The following is a 17,345-nucleotide window of genomic DNA, read 5'->3' on the forward strand; positions in this document are numbered from 1 at the left end:
CGGCGGCGGCCCTCGGAGGAACGGCGGAGCGGGGTGCAGTACCCGCCGGCTCCCGTTTCCGGGACACCCGCTGGCACTCCCGAGTTAAGCCTGGAGCCGGGAGCCCCCCGGTGTCTGTGACCTGCGGGGGGACGACGGGAAGCCCACGGGAGACCCTTCCCCGAGCCCCCCTCAGCGTGCGCAGCTCCCTGCCCGTCACAGGCTGCCGGCCGTGGGGGGCCGCCCCCGCCTCGTCCCGGAGGCTCCTGCTCCGCGGCCTGCCGCAGGCGGGGGGGCTGCAGGGGCGGCCGGGCCCGGTGGGGGGCCAGTGACATGGCCATGAGAAACACTTCGCCTCTAAAGCCGAAGGGACCCCAGCTTCGGGACCCTGCGCCTCGCCGCTGCATTTGCAGACAAACCCCCAGCAGCCGCATTTTCAGAAGTGCCACCAGCCTGCAGCCTCCGCCGTGTGGCACGGGGACTGCACATATTTAGCACCCCTGAAGTTCAGGTCATTAATGGCTTTTCTCACTTGTTTACCCAATGCACAAAGTAGGGATAATAGCTTTCTTTTATCACACAGGGGTGTGATTAACATGAATTAATAAGAATTTGCAGCGTTCATTTAGATCTTGGGATTAAAAGGCTCATTTCAAGGGGCTGTTACTACGTAAAAACAAACACATGCACACAAGTGAGAACATTAAATGCATGCAATCATTCATAATGTGCACTTACATAGCTGTTCTCTTCTAAGGTTTACAGAGAGCTACAAACAATTAATTTAGTCAAACAACCCCCTGTGAGGTAAGTGATAGATAATGGTTTTATTTTATTGAAGGAGAAAAACTGTGTGTGGTGAATATCAAATTACAAAGTCACATATCTCTTCTTACTTTGATCACTACTGAACATGTTTGCTATTAAGCAATATGTTTATAGACACATACCCTGTGAAACATGCTAGCTTGCCATTCTTGGAGGGAAGTGAGATAGAAAGGCAATTAAAATACAAAGGTTTATTTTCTTAATGGATGAACTAGTAGATAGAAACAGAGAGAGTAGGCTAAAAATAGAGTCTAGATTAATATGGGACATATTTGTGCTCCATGTCAAATCAGAGAGCCTGGGAGAAGTAATTTTTAGCTAGTCATCCTCTACACATCTCTGCAGGGTTGATCCTATTCTATTGATTTCTCAAAAGCAACCCTGGCTACCCAGCTTTAAAGTGGCTTGGTTACCTCTCCCTATCTCAAGACATAAACATACCTTTATTTTTTTAACATAAACCTTGAAAGCTTCCTAACTTGTATTTATCCTTTAAGTAGCAGGCAAAGGAAGGACAATCAAATCAGATGTTTTCTCAGTTGTTTTTATCGCTTTTGTAATCCTTATTAGCCCCTCCCTGCATAGAGGAGGGCTGTCCCTTTTGCTAGCCATGCTATGCATCAGCCGCCCTCTTGTGATTAACAGTGATGCATTAAGAGTTATTAAAAGGTAGTTAGAAAAGCGGAGCAGGCAAGCTGCACTAAACTTGGTGTAACCTGAAGCAAGCAATGAGGTATCCTCTGGTTCCTTTGGTGAATGAACTGACCTTTCCTCTTCTTTTCTTCTGGTTTTGTTTGCCATTTGTAATGCTGTTGATCGTGATTTTTATCTGGTTACAGCTTCTGCTTAATGAAGGTAAGTTCTGCAGCTGATCAGATAAAATGCTCCTGCATAAAGGCTTTGTCTATTAGCTTATCTTGAAAGTACTCTGCTAGCTATTTTTAGTCTAACATTACTTGTCACAGAAGGAAACTAAAGGGTGTTTTAGTACTGTTGGTGGTATGTGGAAAACCTGACCCAAATTATTATGCTTTTCTGTTGAAAATGCTTATAAGATGACAGGCTGCTGCCTGCTGTTCTGCCTTACCCTCTCCCTTTCTCTGATAGATAATTTAAGAAAGGCAAGAGACAAGTAATTTTTGTAAATTTCTGTAAAAAGATCACCCAGAAAGCAAGTCCAACCCTCTAATTTTGAACACTTTCAGCCTCTAGCATTATAGTTCTCTTACACTTGTCTTTTCCTAGGGGGTGGGGTGTTACTGGAGGAGCTGTTAAGGGATCATTTTATCAATACTGAGGCCAATAGAAAATTTTTGGAGGGAACAGGACATGCATTTTCATTTATTTGCGTGTTTTGTGCCCCTTTCCAATCCATCACTGATTTTTATTTTTAACATGTCAGTGACTGATAACAGGCTTTGGTTTAGGCCAATAATAGGCTTGTTGATGAACTCATGACACTAAAACCTTGCTAGTCTGCTCTAATGCTGGAGCATAAGCAATCCCAGCTGAGGAATCAATCATAAGGCCAAAAGCAGTGATTCTGCCATTGCACAACAGCTTTAGGAAGGAAAATAAGAAACTTTTACTTCTCTGCCCTCTGTTCTTACTTAATAACGTGGTAGCCAGTCCCATAATACATCCCATAGGAACAGCAACAATGAGACAATAACCACAGAGAGCAGAGGAACAGGAGGTACTCACCACAGCGAAGGCTTGTACTCCTCCCTTCTTTCCTGCCCTGCATGTATATGTGCACTGGATTTTGTACCATCAGCTCCCACTTTGCATGTTTGTGCACAACTCATAACAGCCTCTGCTTGCTTCAGTAGGAAAGCATCTTCCCTCCATACACTCTGCTTCAGTAGTGACATATACGGAGGGAAGACAGACTCAATTGCATTTCTGTGGGTAACTGAACACAGTAATTAAAATGTGTGGGTTATGAGAGGTTGTGACAGTTGTACAAGCTACTCTGAGTGACATAGGCATGACTTACGCTGGTGTCTGTAAAGCAGACTAAAATACCCATTTTGCACAAGCAGAAGGTAGCTGTGCTACATAATGACACTTCAGTTGAGTGTCAGCCTTTTGCAGGGATAAAGTAACTCTGGAATTTTTTGATGCTTTGAACAAGACTTTCAAGGTATGCCTACTGCATTTACCTTCACAATTTCTTGTCCTACAATAACTGTTATTAGCACCAGACCTCCAATCCACAACCACTCCAATTTCCATTTTCAAAAGACAAATTTTTTTACATACTAGTGTGTTCACAAGATTAGAACATTAAATTTCTCAATTCCTTTAAAAAGAGAAAAATGAACCAGTGCTCACTATAGTAACTTTCTAAATAATTCAGTGACATCTACGTACTTTATGCTAGTTTACAGCAGGCATAAATAAGAAATGACCCACCCTTCAGCTCTTCTTTTAATATAGTTGCTGATTAAGAGCTAATTGGTTAAAATCAAGACTTGTATAGGCCTCTTATTGCCTGCTTCATTGTGGAAATCCTTTATTTCAACTGAAAAAGATTCAGAAGAGCCTTGCCTACCCCCTAGGTGGAACATGCAGAGTTTGCAGCTAGTAAGAAAAGGTCATGTATGGGTATTTTACATGTTATTTTTTAACTTATTTCTAGCGCAGATGCCCAATGCAGAAGAAATAAAGAAACAATCTTCTGATGAGCCTGATTCAGACTCTAAATCTGAGAACGAACCAACAGAGGAAGAAAGCCAGAATGACACATCCAGTACAGAAACGCAAGAGGAGACACAATCTAGTGGATCTGTGGAAAAACTGAGGCCCAAGCCTGCTTATCTGAGTTCAAATCCAAAAAGCCAAAAGCAGAATCTTTTTGCTGTAATCTCAGACAGCTGGTCTCAGAGCCAGAATGCAAGGTATTCCTCTGTTGAGAAGAGCAATTGCTGTAACATCATGATGGTGAGTAGCACGCCTAGACTACCTCTTTACATATCTGCTGCTTTTGTGCCTCAGCTCTTATTTTCGTTCACCTCTGCCTGATTCCCCAGCCTCTTGAGTAAGGGAAAGCTGCAAGATTGGTTCCTGCTTGGTTAATGACTAGTGAGACTTTTTTCCATCTTCCCTATTTGGAATGATTCCTGTTGTAGATGAGGTAAACGTAACAAAATTGTGCAGAGTAACTATCATATGTGTGTACTGTATAAATATGTGTGTGTGTGTGTGTATATTTACATGTATGTATATGCTTTTTTAAAGTCCTTGAGAACTGTGTTTGCAGCAGTGGCTATTGCTACCTGTTCCTCTAGGATATTTACCTCAACTGTATATAGAAACTCTCCTGTTATGTATGGCTGATCTTATGTATTTTTAAAAGCTACTTCAGGTTTCTTACAGTGGAGTATGTGACTAAAAATTAGATACATTTCACTTGCTCAATAAGAGCTGAAGCCAGAAGTCTTTTTGCAAACATGGCTGTCCCAATCCTCTTAGGCTTTATACTAATCCCAAAAGATATATTTGAAGCAGTGGAAGAGCTTAGTGTCCTGTGTGTCTTCTCTTTCCCTGTGCCTTGACTATATGTTCCTTTGCAGAAGGGGCTCAGAAGGGAAAGCTGCCCTGTGCCTCCACTGTCACTATTCACAGTCCTGTCTACCCATTTACATTGCTGGGATTTTTGAATTGCAGCAACCGAGGTACTCGCTCACATTTACTTCTACCAGTTTTGCTGGAGCGGTAACGTTTGTTAGGCTAGAGTAGCTAAGGACTGGTGTTGTCTTAAATTGCTGCAGTTGTTTGACTAGCACACCCTGAAGCTGAGCTTTGCCATGAAATCAATAATATTTCAAGTCAGAGTATTTTTGACATCGTTAAAACCACCAAGGCCGTACCAAGTCTTTTTTGTTTTCTTTTTTTTTTCCTCTCTTTTCTTTTCATTGTTGTTCAGAGGCTAGAAAAACAATGCTAAGAATGAGCTTGGACTTGCCTAGGCTACCGTCTGGTTCTCCTAGAGCTCTTCACATACGGAAGTATTGATTCAAACACAGCGGTTTGAAGAACTGGGGTTTAAACTCGTCTCTTGTAGGACATAATGCTCTTATTGAGTAGGAGTCTATACTTTGCTGATTGTGTTGGGTAGGTGAGGGAAGGAACGAGAACTTGTGGTCTCAAATAATTTATATCCTACTGAAAATGTAATCTCTTCTGAAAATATTATTGCCATGACAGCTCTGTTTCTCCTTTTCTTCACCAGCTGTTGTGCACCATGCTTTCTTCTCTCACCTGGAACTTTGTCTGCCAGTTGCTCCAGATCTCTAATGTCCTGAAGATTCAACTGCTGCCATCCTCTCTGATTATCTACGTGGCTCAGCTGTTTGTTTTGCTGGGTGAAAAAGTTGTGAAAATCCTGGATTCTCTGAGGCTGGAGGGCAGAGTGCTGTTGGCTTCAATCTTGGGGAAGAAACTGGAACAGAATGGTGACGCTCAGAGAACCACCTCAGGGTGAATATAAAGCAGGTAGTCCCACAACCATTAGCAGCAATCCCGCTTGGCATCAGTGAGGGATACTGCAGCATTGCAGAGGGAGGTTAATTCTCTGAAGAGGAAACTTACTCAAGACTAAGTCAACATTTGCTCAGATCACTACAGCTACTTTCAGAGTGAACAGTATCGACTGGCTAAATATTAAATGGGTGACAGCACCCAGCCTCTTGCACAGTGCTTGGGTGTGTACCCTGCTGCTCTTCCACTTGATGGGGGGGTGAAGTCCTTTTTTTATAAGGAAAAAAACACTACACTGGCACCAGTGATACTCTCTGTTCATCCCTACTAATACTTAATTTCAAACAAATAAGATCAGGGCAATATCTCTGGGTGGCAGTGTATACTGGAGGTTAAATGTGGTACAGCCCAGTGATGATTTTATTCCTACTGCAGTCAGCGCTTTTCTGATGTCCAACTCGTCAGTTCTCAAAGTAGGAAACGTTTCAACACTCAGGTTTAACAAATGAAACAAGCCTATCTCCAGTTAACAAGAGGTTAATTAGAAACAAGATTTTAAACAAGAAATAATTAAACCCTTAGTAGATACTGAGCAAGAATTTCCTTCATTTCTGGTGAGGTTATGCCTTTCAGCTGCCTGGCAGCCTGAACAGGCACTCACTGACAACTTGATTTAACCAGTTGGTGGGACCACAAGGAGGTTGGTGGGACTGGGATGTGCCATAATTTTGTGGCCTAAATGTTCATCCGGTCGTTGGGCTATGAACAGAACAGCTGCTTGCTCCTGGCATTGATGCACACATTCAATAAACTGTTTTGTGGTTTGTTTTTTTTTTAAATTAAGACAAATTAGGAAGTTTCATCCCGAAGAGCACATTGTGAAAAACATTTGTCTCTGCTCCTCGTGTGAAGTAACTGTCTCTTGTCTCCAGAGTCTTGCACGGGCACTCGGTGTGCTAGTTAACACTGGGCTGCACTAATTCCGCAGCATGCCTTGTTTGTGTTTGTCTTTCCCTCCCCATGCCCAAATATTTGCCCAGAGCAGGATGCTTTTAAATAAAACTTGTTTGTCCACATTTTTATTTTTGCAAGGGCTTTATTTTGGGGGGACGAGTACGAAAGGAAAAAAAAAAAAATAAATAAAGCAAGCCGTTTGCCGCGGAAATCTCTGCCTGTGCCGGAGGGTAGCGGGGGCGAGGGCGCTTCTTCTCCGGGGACGCGTCCGCTCGCAGAGAGCGACCGGTGGGGTGTTTGAGAGATGCTGGGGACCGGCCCCGAGGGGGGCTGCCCCTGCCCCCCCCCCCCCCCCCCCCCCCCCCCCCTCCCCCGGGAGCGCGCGCAGGGGCCGGGCCGCGCCTCGGGGCTCCCGGCAAAGCGGAGGCCGTGCCCGCCCGCCGCCCGCCTGCGCGCTGTGGAGGGAGGAGGGACGGGCGGGGGGGCCGCCTCGCTCCGCGCCTGCCCGCGGCTCCGGGGCGGTTTGGGGCGGGGGCGGCGGCTGCGGGGCCGGGAGAGTTCCCGGCTCCCGGCTCCCCGCTCCCGCTGCCGCGCGGACCCGAGCAGGTAGGCTGTGCTGGGGGGCGGCAGGGCCCCCGGCTCTGCCCCGGGTTGCGGTTGCGGGACGTGCCCTGGTGTGGTTCGGGGCTGCATCGCTGCTTTTCCCGCAGAATCTGGCTCCTCCCGCCCGGCGGGGGAGCGGCTCCAGCTGCAGCCCCCCTGGTGCCACCGCGGGGCTGGCTCCCCTGGGCCGCCCAGGGCGCTGGCTGGCAGGCTCCAGGTTGTTCCCTTTCCTTTTTCCTTCTCTACCGAGTCTGTGTGCGCCTCAAAACACCTTGGCGAGGATTTAATCTTGTGGCTGAGTCGCCGGGTACGCCTCCTGTCTCGGTGGGGTTTCACTTGGTCGGGCTGCTGGAGTACGTTCGACCCTTCATCTCTGTGTAACAAGAAATCTTACTATCGCGAGGCATTTGCCAAACCGGCACAATTCAACTTAAACACGTCTTACCACGATCATTGCTGCAAAGAAGTAGATGAACTGAGGTGAGTCAGTAACTGAAGGTCTGGCAGGATATTGCTGCTTCTTGGGTTGCAAGGGGATGTGTGTGTATGTATGTGTATATATCTATGTATCTATGCATGTCTTGGGTAGTTTTTAGTAAACATTTATTTTATTATATTTTTAATTCATTTGATTAAAAATAAAAATTAAAAAAATTAGTGTAAATACACCCAGAGCAGCTGTAGTCTTGGCTGGCTGTCCCGTACAGTGGCACTGGAATAACAGGAGGCTGGTGCCAGTGAGCAAAACCTGCTTCAGAAGCCTACTGTAAGGATTGCTAGTTCCTGCAGAGCTCCCCAGTACCACAGCTATGCTGGTGGCACTGGTGGTTTACACCTGGGTTTCCTGCCTCTGAGCTATGAGGAATAACACACAATGAAATATTTGGCTGTTGAGAGTAAAGCTTTTGTGTGGGGATTTGTGTAAAGGTAGCGTGGAAAGGCCATTCTGGTTCTGCTGTGGGTCCGTGCTTCTTGCGAGGGGTTGGTGATGTGTGAGGCTGACCTGGAGAATGGGCCCAGACCTGCGGACGTGGGGACTCCGTTTGAACCGTGTAGACCTCGTGTTGTGTCCACCTTTGTTAAAACACGTTATTCCCTGACTCTAGCTGCAAATGCCTGCCCCCCGTGCCTACCTCTGCTGAGCATTTGGAGCTCACGGTGCGAATGTAGCACCGCCTCTCAGCTGCCTTGTAGTCCACAAGCGCTTGAGTAGCATCGGTGAGTTTTGTGCTTTAGTTTCTGTTTACTGTTGTGTGCAGAAGGTGTTTTCTGGGCGTCAGCAGGAGTGTTGGAGCTTGTGGACTCGGGTACTGTAGTAGAGCTCCTGCCAGTGTGATTGTTTGCAGTGATTGCAAATACGTGGTTTAGGTTTGTTTTTTAAATGAAGGCTTTCTTTATAGTTTTGGATTTAATTCGTATCTTGTTCACCTGGTGCAAAGCATTATTTCTCATTTGCATCCAGCACCCTCTGTCCCAGGGCAGTTTAATACTGTAGCAAGCGTGTAGATTTCTTAGCTGAAAAAGTTTGATACCAAAACGAACAAACAAAAAACCAAAAAAATGAGCACAGCATGAGTAAGAACTGCACTTTGGTAGTTTCTTTTGGCTCAGGTTAAGCCTCCTGGGAGACAGAAGCCTGCATGTCTATATAACAAACTGTACCGTAGAAGTTTTGTGACCTTTTGCACATCACTTAATCTTTCCCCCCCCACCACCTTCTTACTTGTAAAGCATTTACTTTGCCAGCATGCTACAGGGGTGGGGTTTGTTAAACATTAAGACTCCATTGGGAAGCATTGTACATCGGAAAACCTAGGTACCCCTTAGCCCAAAACTCTGGAAGAAGTTGGTAAAAGACCCAAACCCTAACCTAGTGTAAACTCTAGTGACCTGATGTGTTTTGATGGATTTAAGTGATAAACGTGTCTGAAAGCAGTATGTCACAGCATGTTGGGATCCCCAGCTTGTCAGCGGGCCCTGTCTTGGTAACAGCTGGGTGAGCTGTGGCTGTTTACATCCCTCTCCCGGACGAGTCATGGGATGATTTAACTTGGCCCACATGTGTTTTTAGTAAATAGGAATGGGGGTTCTTGGGTCCAGCTGCATGTAGAAAAATAACTCTCGCTATTTTGGTTTGGCTCGTGGGCCCGTGTGCCCCAAGAGGGCGCAGCAGCCGCAGCGTAGCTCTTGGCTTCATTAAAACATTTTCTGATACTGAAAGGAAAAACCCGTAAGTGTTGTTTTCTAGTTCATAGCGTCTTTGATTAAGTGGATGGAGAATCGTGTCGCTCTTCAAAGCTTTATACATTGAAATGGGTGAGGGTCCAGCTTGCCTTAGAGAAGAACATCCCTCCCTGCGAGTACAGGGCAGTGTTGGGCTGAGGTGCCACAAACCCCGTTTCTTTACAAGACCCAACTGGCCAAAGCCCTCAGCATCCTGGTCTGGGCTTCCGTTTTGATCTTGCTTTAAGCAGGAGGTTGGCTGAGGTGGTGACCTGAGGAGCCCTTCACTTGTGCTTGTGATGGTGCATGTGAACGGTTCCAGGGAGCAGTGCCCTTCTCTGCTCGCAGCAAAGGGCCCCCCACCCCTTTAGTGCCTCATTAAAAATCCTTGCATGGCTTGCACTGGGGTCTTCTCCTTTGGCTGGGCGAGGGGGATGCTAATGGTTGCAAGTGTACGTGCTCAGCACTCTTAGCTTTTCGTATCCTTTAAAAGTTAGAGGCTGAAATGCATGACCAAGAATACAGTATATTCTAGCTTAGTAGGTCTTTTAGGCTCTTAGTTGAGCAAATTATTTGTTTAATTAGGGATGTTATGGCCCTTATGCTTCTATTCCAAGCAGTTTAAGTGCTTTCAGTTGGAGACATAAAAATGTCTTAGTTGTGACATGGTGTTTGAGCCTTCCTGCTGCAGATGTAAAATCCATATGGCAGTGAGTCTTAATTGAAACCTGCTGGGATTATTATTCTCCTGCAACATATATGAAATATTCTTAATGTGGTTGCTTTGAAAGGACTACCCTTAATTAGATATTTCTAATCAGTTAGTGCTATTCCTTTCTGTAGTTCTGTTTTTATCTAAGAAACCTGATTTTTGAGTTATATAAGCACTGTGATATTCTACACATCAAATATGACCTGCATGATTTATTCATTATTTTATGCCATGGACTTTGGGCAGAAGTTGTTGACTGCAGCATCATTAATTGTGTGGGTAAGGCCTTCCAGGTGTGTTGCATCATGAAAAGCTTGTCTGAAATCAGAGCTTGTTGCTTGAAAAGTTTGGCCTCTAAATAGGTTTTAGATTCAGATGTTTATAATACTTTCTGGTATTTGTTGCTGTTTGGTAAGACTGTTAGGTCAGTTTGCAGGGGAGTGTGCTTCGCGATTGCAAAGGAGTTTGGAGAAAGATATACAAAAGCTGATGTAGTTTAAAGCATATTCCCCAAAGCAGATTACTCCAAGGGTCTGGAATGTGTCGGTGGGAGGCTTCGGTTTTAGTGAGATGTTGCTCCATGCATGCAGGAGTCCTTCCCCTCCTAAATAATTGTTTCCATCTGCATAGTTTATTCCGTCAGCCCCTGTGCTGCTAGTGCCTGTACCATTGAGCTGTCTGCAAAATTTGGGTCTTTTGTACAAAATGAGGATCTTTCTCAGGAAATCCTCGGTGCTAGCTATGTATGAAGGGAACCTTGCTGTTGTCATACAGCAAAATAATAGGGCAACCTGCACTGGAGGACCTTTTAAAATAATATTCTGGTCTTTCTTTCATGTCTTCTCAAATTGCTAGAGGGAGAAGTGTCAGGACCCTCATATTCATGTGTGATGCCTGGCAAGCCTATTATTAATTCACTAGTTGCCTGAGAGTTGTTTAGTTTTTATATAGTATGAAATTTTGTCCATCTATGATAACTTGCAATGTCTCTGGCTACTTGAATCGAACACTGTGGATTATGGTCTGTGAGATGTCCAATGAACAGGTACGCTCCCGTCCTGTGGTGGAGCCTGAGCATAGGAAGTGACCCTGAATACAACATACAGCCGAGACCTTCGTGTTTCGGCATCCAGCTTGGCTGAGACCCAAGCACCCTTCCAGGGGGTGAACGGTTTGTTGATTTTGGGGCACTGATGTACTTATCAGTTTGTCCTGTTTTTCCCTTTTGTAGAAGGTTCCTTCTAGGATGGTGGGCTTGGGGTTAGCAGTGGAGGCTGGTGTCGACATGTTACTGCCACGTGCGTATTGGGAAGAGGCTGCCCAGGGAGGTGGTGAGGGCAGGGGCAGGAGCCAGCTCGACCACAGTAGCATAGCAGGCAGCCTGTGTACTAATGAATCGGCGACAGCGGGCTCCTGACCAGGAGTTATTGGTTCATACTTCTCAGTTATCCCTGCCCAGGTCACCTAATGAAGCATGGGAGATATCGCTGTAACTAAGAAACAGTGGAATGACACAAATGCAGAGCAGTCTTCACTCCCTCCTCTGCACTCTTCTCTCTGCAAGGGCTCATTTCTGAGTTAGGTGAGGTCAGTTAGTGCCTGTTTCCCAGAGGAGGTGGCGTAACAGATGTATTTTAACTTAACCTTCAGTTCTCGGTAAACCTGTGGTGTGTGCAGAAAGCATGCACACGAGGAAAGGAAGGCTGCGTGTTGGGGTGCCGGGCATCTGGAGGGCTGTTTGTAGCTCTGCTGGTTTGGGAAAATGACTTTGTGTGATGGCTTTGAAGCTGGTGTATGAGGCTGTCTTGTTGATGGTTCTTGCCATTCAACTGCATTCAAAACTTTTTCTCCGCTGCTGCCACATTAACAGTTATGCAGGGGTCCTGGGGGACACTCAGGTTTCTCAGTGTCTCTGTATGTACACAGCTGAGCGTGTTGGCAGTGCCTGACCCCCTGTTTCTCCTGCCTGATGGTATTCCTGACAACCCTAACCAAGTGACCAACACTGGACATGGAAACAGTATTTCTTGCCTTGAGGGTGCCGGTAAAAGCTCTTGAGGGAACAGCAGCCTGTAACTCTTGCAAAGTCCATAGCAGGTGACCAATGTATAATGGAACTGGAAGGATATCCTCTTTAGGCAACAAATAAATACAGCTTTGCTGATGAAAGTTGTTTTTCTCAGTCAAGGTAAAGCTCAGACAATGTTAATGTTTGAAAACAGCAGGGCTGACACAGTGGAAGGAAATCCTTGCATGCCTCATAGCGGAAGGTGGACATAAGGCTGCAATATATACATCCCTGCAGCTGATCAGAGATACTGTTGTTTTGGTCAAATATTCCAGAATCCTGGACTCACTCCAGCTTCTGCATAAGAAGGGTCAAAGCAGATAAAGGTAACAGCTGTATTTAGATGCAGCATTTCCTTTGACTAACAGGAGAGGAAGGATACCTCCTGGGAGCAGTCCTCCTAACGATATTCCTAGTCCAAGAGTTTCAGAGTTCATTCACTTCGCGCTTCCTACGCTCTTGGCCAACGTAAAGCAGGCAGGGAGCTGCCGGATGTTTGGATGCCAGGAAAAGTTTGGAGCAAGCACAGAGCTGCTGGGATTGTTGCAAGAATTCAAGGCTTTATTAAATACCAGCACGCATCCCGGAAAAATCATTTTGGAGAACGGCTTTTTGAGAAGCTTATTCTAGCTGCAATGATGTGTTAACTGAAAGAAAGCCTAACTGGGAAGTAAATCTATAAGTAGGACCAGGAATTGCTGCTTCAAGGCTTTCCTCTGAACTCTGCTAGTGAGGTCTGTGCAATTTTGTAATGGTTTAGCATTACCTCATAGTTAACAAGGCAAATGGGAAAGAAAAACTAGTCTTTATAAAGGTCAAGAAGCTGCGGCTTGGTTGGTAGCTGGGGATTGGTGAATATCGTTTCACCCTATATGAGTACTTTTCCTGACAGTAGTAAAGTGTCACGGTTCATTTGGACCTTTCCAAGGTTACAGGAGGATGTACACTGTGAATCCAACTTTATTGCATGAGCTCATTAGGTAAGAATCAAACAAGGGTTCAGTCCTCTTTTGGTGGGCTTGTGCAACTTGTTCATTCTCTAATTCATTGCTTCATTGCTTCACAAATTCACTAACTCGCGTGCTTATGAGGAAGCCAGTTTCCCAGCTGATGGTGAGCATGCTTATCCTTCCTCCTCTGTCACTGTATAACTATCACAGGGGGAAGCCTGGGAGCTTCAGCAGTGTGGATGCTGGTGGGTCAGCTTGAAAGCTTCTTGTTTAAGGTGATGGGCTCACACCCTCCATCGTGGAAGTCTGGTGTCTGCCATTCCTGCGGGTTGTTCCAGTTAATTCTGAAGAGTTTCAGTCTTACCAGAAACTGCCCAACAGTTGCTTTTGCACAGCTGCAAGGATGGCAGGTCTTATCTCCCCCTCTCCTTTGTACCTGGTGTACATGTAGCTCTTGCTTTAGCCCAGTGGTGCTGCTCCCAGCACAGGTCAGACTGAGCTCTATCAGCGTTAGCTGTGTGTTGGGCCAAAACCTGAGCAGGAGCTGCGTCAGCAGCCAGTCAAGTGATGCCTGTGTCAGAAAAGGAACCTTGTACAAAAGTTTAGTTGCTTAGACCAGCCTGGTTAAAACATACAGTCCTGAACGTCAGCTGGGTTCATCAGACTAACTAAAGCTGTGAGGTAAAACATAGTTGCTATAGTTCGTCTGCTTGTATATGTGTCTTTAGATTTACTTCTATGAAATCTTTGCAGTTTTCAACTCACCTGTGAGCCTGAATTGAAATTCTTCTTTTTTAACATGTTGGATTCAAGAGTGCTTATTCAGTGGATGATCTACTGGTGTCATCTTCTTTCCTTTGCAACTGCGCTCCATTACTCTGAACTTGCACACCAGGTGCAAACTGAAAAATAAAAATCTGTCTTGCGACATCACTTGACGTTGATACCTGAGACTTTGTATGTCTGATGTCCTCTTTGGCCCTGCATTTACAGCAGTGGGTTTTTATACAAGAGTAAACAGCATGTGGGGATTTACAGGCACTAGTTTGGTCCCTGACTGACCTTTGAGATGATCTTGCACCACTAACCTCACCCTGCCCTGTGGTGTTCTTCCTCAAAATCCTGCACCACAAAGCTGTTTGGGAATGTCTGCAGCAAGTTCTTGTATCCCCTCATTGGCCCCTAAGTCCTAGATGATGCCTGAGATCTTCCGATCCTGGTTTTCATGAAGACTCGTGGGATTAAACTTTGTCTTTAATATTTTGGAGAAACAAGCCCTCTTCTAATGAGTTAACAACCTCTTGACTCCTAGTAGCTCTGTAAGAGCTGTGAGCTGTATTGTGCAATCAGGTTCAGCATCTGAACCACTTTTGTTCCAGCTGTTGCGTCGTTTATAGACAAAACTAGTACAGACAAGCTCTTGCATGGTGACTTCAGAGCACGGTGCCAGCGTAGCAAAAATAGTGACAGCTGAGTTTTTAACTTCTGAGCCTTTAAAGCAGCAGCCCAGTTCTGTTTCTGTCTCAGCTCTCTTCTAGAGGACAAATGAGAATGCCCGTAAATACAAATTATGGGCTGCCTGTAATCTCCCTGCACAGAGAAGCTTGGCTTTCTTGTGATGTGGGCTTGTTGCTGCTAAAGAGATGACAAAGCAGAACAGAAATGTGTTAGGATAAATGATGAGACTTTTGAGTACAAGCACAACTGTTGCTTATGAGTGGAATAATTGGCACTTACTATTGCCTGACTGCTAAATAGGAACTTCTGCTACTAGGCTGCATTACATTTTATTTTTATTTTTGGAAGTACTTGATTGAGCAATCGGGATCTGTAAAAACACCGCTCCCTTTGAGAGGGGGTATTGTTCTGTTCCCCTGCTCAGAGGCAGATGGATGTCCTACCCACACATGAGCACGGGGGCATTTCATCCCCAAATAAATGCCCTATACCCACATGTGTGGGGACCTATTTAGTAAGCATTTTTCTCTGGATCTTGAATTCGGAGTATTTAGGTATTTAGTTTTTATTGCAATCATTCAACAAGACAAGCTTCGATAACACATAGGGGTTCCAGCCTGATCTCTGAAGTAGTTTCAGCCAGTCTGACCCAACATAAAAACTTCTGGAGAGATTTTTAAAACTGTAAGATACTAAAACCTATCAAAAAAAACCCTAAACAAGACATTGGTTTGAAAACTGCACTTGTACTTAGTTCACACTCTGGTCTTTAGGTGTTTCACTTTTAATTTTAATAAATAGCCTAGTTGTGTAGCTATGACCAGTCACTCCTACTTTTCTCCTCCCCCTGTCTTACCATCCTCCCTGATAGCTTATCTGAGTCAAGCTATCAGCAGCTATTGTTCAGCTGTCTCATACCCTTGGTAGCTCCAAACCATTTGCTCTGCACTGAGCGTGGGGCCGTGCCATGGGCATGACTTCTTTCAGGAGTGGATGTTTGGCATTCTTTGGGCAGTAACTCTTATGGATGCCCAAAAACACACTGACTCACAGTGGTTTCAGCCTATGGAGCCCATCCTGCTGCTTGTGATTATGGTGCAGGAAATAAACAAGATGACAACCTAATCTATCACGTCTCTGGGCTGAGAACTGGGGCAGCAGAGTAAGATAATCCATTTCTGACACTCGTCCTATCCGTAGCTCTGTTGCGCCATCCATTTCCCAGAAGGGAACAGAAAATCCAACTTGCAAAAATCAAAATGGGGTTTGCAAAATGGGCTGGGATGTGAGCTTGGGAACTTGAGCTCTTGCATATTCCTTTTTCTGTGAACGTTAAGGAGATGCAAAGTGCTCCTTGAAGGGGGTGCTGGAGGTGAGCTCTGCAGCGCGGGCTCCAGTCCCACGTGAGCTGACTGGTGCAGCTGGGCTGGCATGAGATGGTGTTACCTGTTGCAGTCCGGGAGGGCACTGACTGCTGATCCTTTGCCCCATCTGCCTGTCTCCCATCACACCTTAGAAGGCATTTATGGCACTTAGTCAGCTGGTTGCAGTGGTAATAGCTCCCTGTGTTTGAAGGAAGTGAACAAGCAGCTTGCTGGTTATTAGTCTGGTGCCAGTCACTTTGTTCTGCCTTTAGTGTCCAGCAAGGTACAGTTTTGCATGGCATGGTACCCGGTAGGTATCAGGCACGTGTTTGAATAAGGAGGTAAACAAGGTAATCCTTGGAAACCTACTAAGGCTTATAATTTTATACCACCTGAAAATGCCCAGGAGGCAGAAACATATTCAATTTAAATTAGTAAGTCTTGGTTATTCATCAGAATAAGTGTTTTTGAGTATTAAGAATAGCTGCTGTGTCCTAGTGCTTCCTCTTATTGTTACAGCTCTTCCTTGAGCAAGGGGAATGTTTTGAGTGGTTTAAATTACATTTACAGTAGTAATTAGGTTTAAGCAACATTGCAGTTCACTTATCTGAATATACATCTGTGTCTAAGAAGTATACAATTTTTTTTTATCCTCCCTGCACCCCCCTGCCTCTTTCACTCTCCCAAGCCATGACACTGAAGCGGGGCGTGCAGCTGAGGCAGCTGTGTACGCAGCTCTGCCCTGCCTGGTGGAGATGGCTGCTCACAGCTGCTGGCCCGATGCAAACGTGATGAAGCGGCGCTGGCTTTGCCAGCCAGCCAGTCCTGCTACAGCATCGCAACCCGCCAGATACCAGGGATCCCTCCTTTGCCCAGTGTTTGGGTTTGGTGCTTTTTTTTTTAATGTGAGATTAACAGCCATCTGCGTACAAACAATCTCAGTTTAAGAAACATCTGTTGTTGCTGTTTGTCCGCTGCCTGAAGTCCTAATCCTCTGTTTGTTACGACGCTTGGGTGCAGTAAAGCAGACGATGTGCTCCGAGGTGCAGCTCGCGGCCGCAGGCAGGTTGGGTTTTACAGTAGGCGAGGTCTGACCGTCCAGCGTGGGGTCTGAGCCACCCCGGTGTGGGCAGAGCAGGAAGGGTCGCGGGGCGATGCTGGGCAGTCGGGGACGGGGGTGCCTCTCCCCTGCGCTTGCACTGGGCTTGACAGCCCAGCTCCCCTGGGCATGCCTGTGTCCCTCCCAGCAGGCTGACACGCTGGGTCTCGCCTTGTGAAGCAGTCACGGGCCGAAGCACTTTGCAGGGGCTGAGCGTTGCTGTGGCTGTAGCTTGACAGCTGCTGAGCCCGGAGATGCTTGTTCGGTCCCCGGGCTCCGGGCAGAGCAGAGCCAGCGGCCGTGCGGGGCTGGCTGCTGGGAGCCCTGTCTGCTAGCCAGATGCGGTTGTGATGGAGCACCTTGCCCCGAGCCGCGGCCTGGGTGCTGCCTCTCTGGCAGACTGGGAACAAGCTGGGACTTGGGTAATCTCACCGCCTGGGTGACTCAGAAACTGTAATAATCTCTTAATCTTAATGGGTCCATGTGATGGATAGGTAACGCTGCTTGAGGATTTTCTTGCTATCTGATGGGGTTGAGGGGGGATATATTATTTTCAGGCTTTCCTAATACTGTGTACTCTGTAAAAATAAACTTGCTGGAGAAAAACGAATTACACGACAGA

The 17,345-nt window shown here is 46.0% G+C and overlaps 2 protein-coding genes across 8 annotated transcripts in view; both read left to right on the forward strand.

Annotated features, from left to right (window-relative positions):
• The first annotated feature begins 67 nt into the window (after positions 1–67).
• Positions 68–6,124, forward strand: ADIG (adipogenin). 4 transcript variants are annotated; one of them, XM_040608811.1, is made up of 4 exons: positions 68–490; positions 1,647–1,662; positions 3,457–3,753; positions 5,045–6,124. In XM_040608811.1, exons 2-4 carry the CDS (start codon positions 1,657–1,659, stop codon positions 5,294–5,296), a joined length of 555 nt encoding a protein of 184 aa, XP_040464745.1. In that variant the 5' UTR covers positions 68–490; positions 1,647–1,656; the 3' UTR covers positions 5,297–6,124. The 4 variants fall into 4 exon arrangements, with proteins under 4 accessions (XP_040464745.1, XP_040464744.1, XP_040464743.1 ...); XM_040608810.1 differs by lacking the exon at positions 68–490 and adding an exon at positions 518–786; XM_040608809.1 differs by lacking the exon at positions 68–490 and adding an exon at positions 832–1,476.
• A 1,116-nt stretch (positions 6,125–7,240) lies between these two features.
• The window catches only part of ARHGAP40 (Rho GTPase activating protein 40), a 42,428-nt gene continuing 32,323 nt past the window's right edge, over positions 7,241–17,345 (forward strand). The window contains exons 1-2 of one of the 4 annotated variants that reach the window (XM_040608968.1): positions 7,241–7,329; positions 7,956–8,067. Coding sequence is in view for 1 of the 4 variants with exons in the window: in XM_040608965.1 (XP_040464899.1) it covers positions 12,792–12,832 (41 nt within the window). In the remaining 3 variants the exon portion in view is untranslated. Of the gene's footprint in view, positions 7,330–7,955; positions 8,068–12,141; positions 12,587–12,630; positions 12,833–17,345 lie in introns of those variants that run through there. The other 3 variants (XM_040608966.1, XM_040608967.1, XM_040608965.1) reach the window with 3 other exon arrangements.

Source organism: Falco naumanni, chromosome 10 (genome assembly GCF_017639655.2).
Source record: "Falco naumanni isolate bFalNau1 chromosome 10, bFalNau1.pat, whole genome shotgun sequence".
NCBI classification, from domain to species: domain Eukaryota; kingdom Metazoa; phylum Chordata; class Aves; order Falconiformes; family Falconidae; genus Falco; species Falco naumanni.

What these genes read in the sequence shown, in the direction of transcription:
- ADIG (XM_040608808.1), top strand. Translation starts at nt 1,536, where the DNA reads ATGAGGTATCCTCTGGTTCCTTTGGTGAATGAACTGACCTTTCCTCTT. An exon ending in ACAGCTTCTGCTTAATGAAG is followed by an intron (nt 1,663 to 3,451) that starts GTAAGTTCTGCA and finishes ACTTATTTCTAG; the next exon opens with CGCAGATGCCCAATGCAGAA. An exon ending in ATTGCTGTAACATCATGATG is followed by an intron (nt 3,754 to 5,044) that starts GTGAGTAGCACG and finishes TTTCTTCACCAG; the next exon opens with CTGTTGTGCACCATGCTTTC.